Source organism: Asparagus officinalis, chromosome 4 (genome assembly GCF_001876935.1).
Source record: "Asparagus officinalis chromosome 4, Aspof.V1, whole genome shotgun sequence".
NCBI classification, from domain to species: Eukaryota; Viridiplantae; Streptophyta; class Magnoliopsida; order Asparagales; family Asparagaceae; genus Asparagus; species Asparagus officinalis.
Window position 1 is genome coordinate 71895906 of NC_033797.1, and position 3759 is coordinate 71899664.

The 3759-nt window shown below is 37.6% G+C and overlaps 1 protein-coding gene across 1 annotated transcript; it reads left to right on the forward strand.

Annotated features, from left to right (window-relative positions):
- On the forward strand, nt 2389-3324 carry LOC109838905 (protein FAR1-RELATED SEQUENCE 12-like). The gene has a single exon (XM_020407331.1). The coding sequence runs from the start codon at nt 2389-2391 to the stop codon at nt 3322-3324; it is 936 nt and encodes a 311-aa protein (XP_020262920.1).

The following is a 3759-nucleotide window of genomic DNA, read 5'->3' on the forward strand; positions in this document are numbered from 1 at the left end:
TAAGGTCCCACTCACTCCTATACACACATATATGGATACTCATAAAAGTTTCTAAACAATAAAGCCTGAAGTTATCTACCTAATTAAGAAGTTGTCCTATGCTACGTGATGCTTGACAAGGTTACATATGCACTCTCCTAACATATATATATAACTGGGGAAGCGCTGGCAGTGTTCCCTTACGTGTACTACAGGGGGGTTTTTGAAAAAAATCCCACTTCTCGTGACCCTTCTCTCTCTCTCTCTCTCTCTCTCTCTCTCTCTCTCTCTCTCTCTTGACCCAACTCCCCAGGAAAACCCTGTGAGCTGCAGGACCCTTTCTCTCCCCAAACCTCACCCCCTCCACCCTCCTCCCCTCTTCAACCCCAGCCACAACTCTGCAAAAAGCCTATCCCAAAACTAGAGCTAGATCTCTCAAATCCCTGTGAAGCTATCTCTCTCTCTCCCTCTCGATCCCTGTGAACCAGATCTTGCTCTCTCCCCGTCGAAGACCCTCCCTCCTCCCTCTCTCAACGATCGACGCCGACGTCGAGCTCCAACGTTGCAGACCCTCCCTGGTCTCTCTCTCAATGACCGACATCAATGTTGAGCTCCCCTGTCAAAGACCTTCCCTTCCCCATCTCTTGACACTGACGTCGACTCTAAGCTCCCTCGTCGAAGACCCTCCCTCCTCCCTCTCTCGATACTGACGCCAACGGCTCTTCCCCATCAAAGACCCTCCCTCCTTCCTCTCTTGACACCAACACCGATGTAGGTACTAACTCGAACCCTCACTCTCGATCTATCCCTCGATCCCTTTGATTGGACTATGCTGAAATTGGTTGTGCTGAAATTGGTTTAATGGGTCTTTTTTTTTCTTTAATTGGTTGTGCTGAAATTTTTTTCTTAATATCACTACTTAACATAAATCAATATCATTGGTTTCTAAAGATTGTATGTTCAATCTATAATATTTTTCTGGTTGTAATTCAATCTTCTTTGTTGTATTAGGTTATAATTATTTTAGCATTTTATACAACAATTAAAGTTTTTACAAATACTAAATTTGTTTTGCTTGAATTTCTTTTCTTCTTTAAGAGTTAGAAATGGAGGAAACAAATTCAACTAGTGTAGAGTTCAAAATGGGAGAATCAAGTGCTATTGGAAGTGAAATTATGGTCAATAGTGTAAATGCTCCTAAACCACTACTAAGAATGAAGTTTAATAGTTATGAAGAAGCTTATAACTATTATAACTCTTATGCATTGTTGATGGGCTTTGGAATATAGAAGAGCACGGTAAATTACTCTCGCAAGACTAGAGAAGTGGTAGACAGAAAGTTTATTCGTGATAAGGAGGGCTATAGATCTAATAGAGACAAGATAGATCACCCTTTTCGGCGAGAGACCCGAGTGTGATGTAAGGCAATGATGCGAGTTAAATTATTAGAGGACAAATCGTGGGAGGTCACAGGATTTGTTGAAGAATATACAAATTATGTGTTGAGTAGTCCAGACAAAGCAAAAATGCACAGATCACATCAACAAATCAATAAAACTTAATGTAAAAAACTTATTGATAGTCTGCGAGAAGAAGGTATGCCTCCTTCCACTATTTCTCGCATCATCAATGCAACCAATGGAAGAGAAGGTGAATTAGTGAAATCACAACAGTACATTGATCATATCAGAACCCAAAGAGTCAACAATATTGGCCATGAATACATATCTATCATTCGACATTTTCAGAGTACGACAGCGAATGATCTAGAATTTTATTTTGCAATAGAAGTAGACAGTAGTGGACAAATGAGGAGTGTTTTCTGGGCTGACGGAAGATCAAAAGCATCTTATTTACAATTCAGTGATGTTATTATGTTTGATGTGACATACAGAACTAATAAGTATAGTCTTCTATTTGCTCCATTTACTGGTGTAAATCACCATAGGCAGTCCACTTTACTCGGTTTTGCATTATTAGTCGATGAGCAGAAAGATACCTTTGTGTGGTTATTTCAAGAATGGCTGAAATGCATGCATGGGGTTGAACCGGGTGCTATTATAATAGATCAGGATAGAGCAATGTGTAATGCTATTCACTTTGTGTTTCCAATGACAATACACCATTATTGCTATTGGCACATGTAAAAGCACATTACTAATCATTTGCCTACTTTGGGGTCTCGTTATGGTGAACAATTTCAAAGTTATTGGGGCTTATGGTATAATAGTTCTTCAATTGAACAATGTGAATGATATTCGCTTGAGATGAAGGAGAAGTTTGATATAAATGAAGAAGGGGAGGGGTGGTTGTAAATAGTTTTCAAATGTCGAGAACATTGGGTGCCATGTTATCTAAAGGACACTGTTTTTGCTGGAATGAGATCGAGCCCAGTGAGTGAAAGTATTAATGCATTTTTATGGGTATGTTAACTCACAGACTCTATTACATGAGTTTGTGACACAATATGAAAAAGCAGTAACTCATCGTCGCTTAAGTGAAGTCCATGAAGATTTTAAGAGTCTTAATATAAAGTCTGTCATGCTCATTGGACATCCAATTGAGGTCCAAGCTAGAGAAATATATACATGCAATATGTTTGATGTGTTCAAAACTAAATTCATAGGATTTGGTACAGAGTTTTGTGAAGAATTGAGAAAAGATGGGGACATTGTTGAATACAAGATCTGTAATTTTACAAATAGAGGAAAACAGGAGGTGGTTACTTATGAACAATCCAGTCAAATACAGTTCTGTTGCACTTGTGCTTTGTTTGAAACTAATAGTGATGTATATAGACATATATTGTCACTAATGATGGCTAGGCAAATGGATTCATTACCCGACCATTACATCCTCTATCATTGGACTATACATGCTCGGCATCGTAACATTAGGGTTGGTAACATTGTATTTGGAAGAAACATCACAAGTTGTGAAGAGAAGATTAATTTATTGAAATCTTGGGCTTTAAGAGTAAAATTCAATAATGCAGTCGAGCTTGCATTTGATTCAGAAGAGAAGATGCAAAAACTAGATGATGTGCTAACAAATTTTATAGAATCACTTGAAGAAGAGGTTGGACAAATTCAAGATCAAATGGTGGATATTCCTCAGATTTCCGCATCCAATTCACATAGAATGGAGCACATTCCTCAGATTATAGTTCGTGATCCTGATAAACCTGCAAGGACTAAAGGTCATCCACACAATGCTACTAGAATCCAGTCAGGTTTAGAACAAGCACAAGAAAAGAAAGAAAGAAAGAAATGTATATGTAGCAAATGTGGTGAACTTGGGCATTATAGAACTAGCTGTAAAGTCAACTTGCCAAGGTACAATTAATATATTTTTTTCATTAAACATCATAGCACAAAGCCATATCTCATGATTAATTTGTCATGTAATTTGTAGCTAAACATATGTCTGGATACATGTGGCGTTTCTTGAGGACAGGTTGTTGGATTTGTTCATGTACGTATGTCTGGATTTGTTCCCTTTTCGCTTTTTGTTTGCTTCCATAGTAAATTTTAGATTCATTTCATAAAACTAATTAAAAATTCACATTTTAACTCATTTCTGTTAGCCCTTATATTTTGATGATGATTTACAACCACCATTATCGGTACTAATTGTTTATTGAGTGTTATTGTAGATAATATAAATATCAAGCTAGTTAGGACCATTTATGGAGGATTGGATAGAATATGAGCTACAACGTCAATATCTAAAGGAGGTGGAGGCAAAGTGATGAAGCAATGTTTATCAAGAACACTATAT

Excerpts from the sequence above, each read along its gene's own strand:
- LOC109838905 (XM_020407331.1), top strand. The coding sequence starts at position 2,389 with ATGCATTTTTATGGGTATGTTAACTCACAGACTCTATTACATGAGTTT.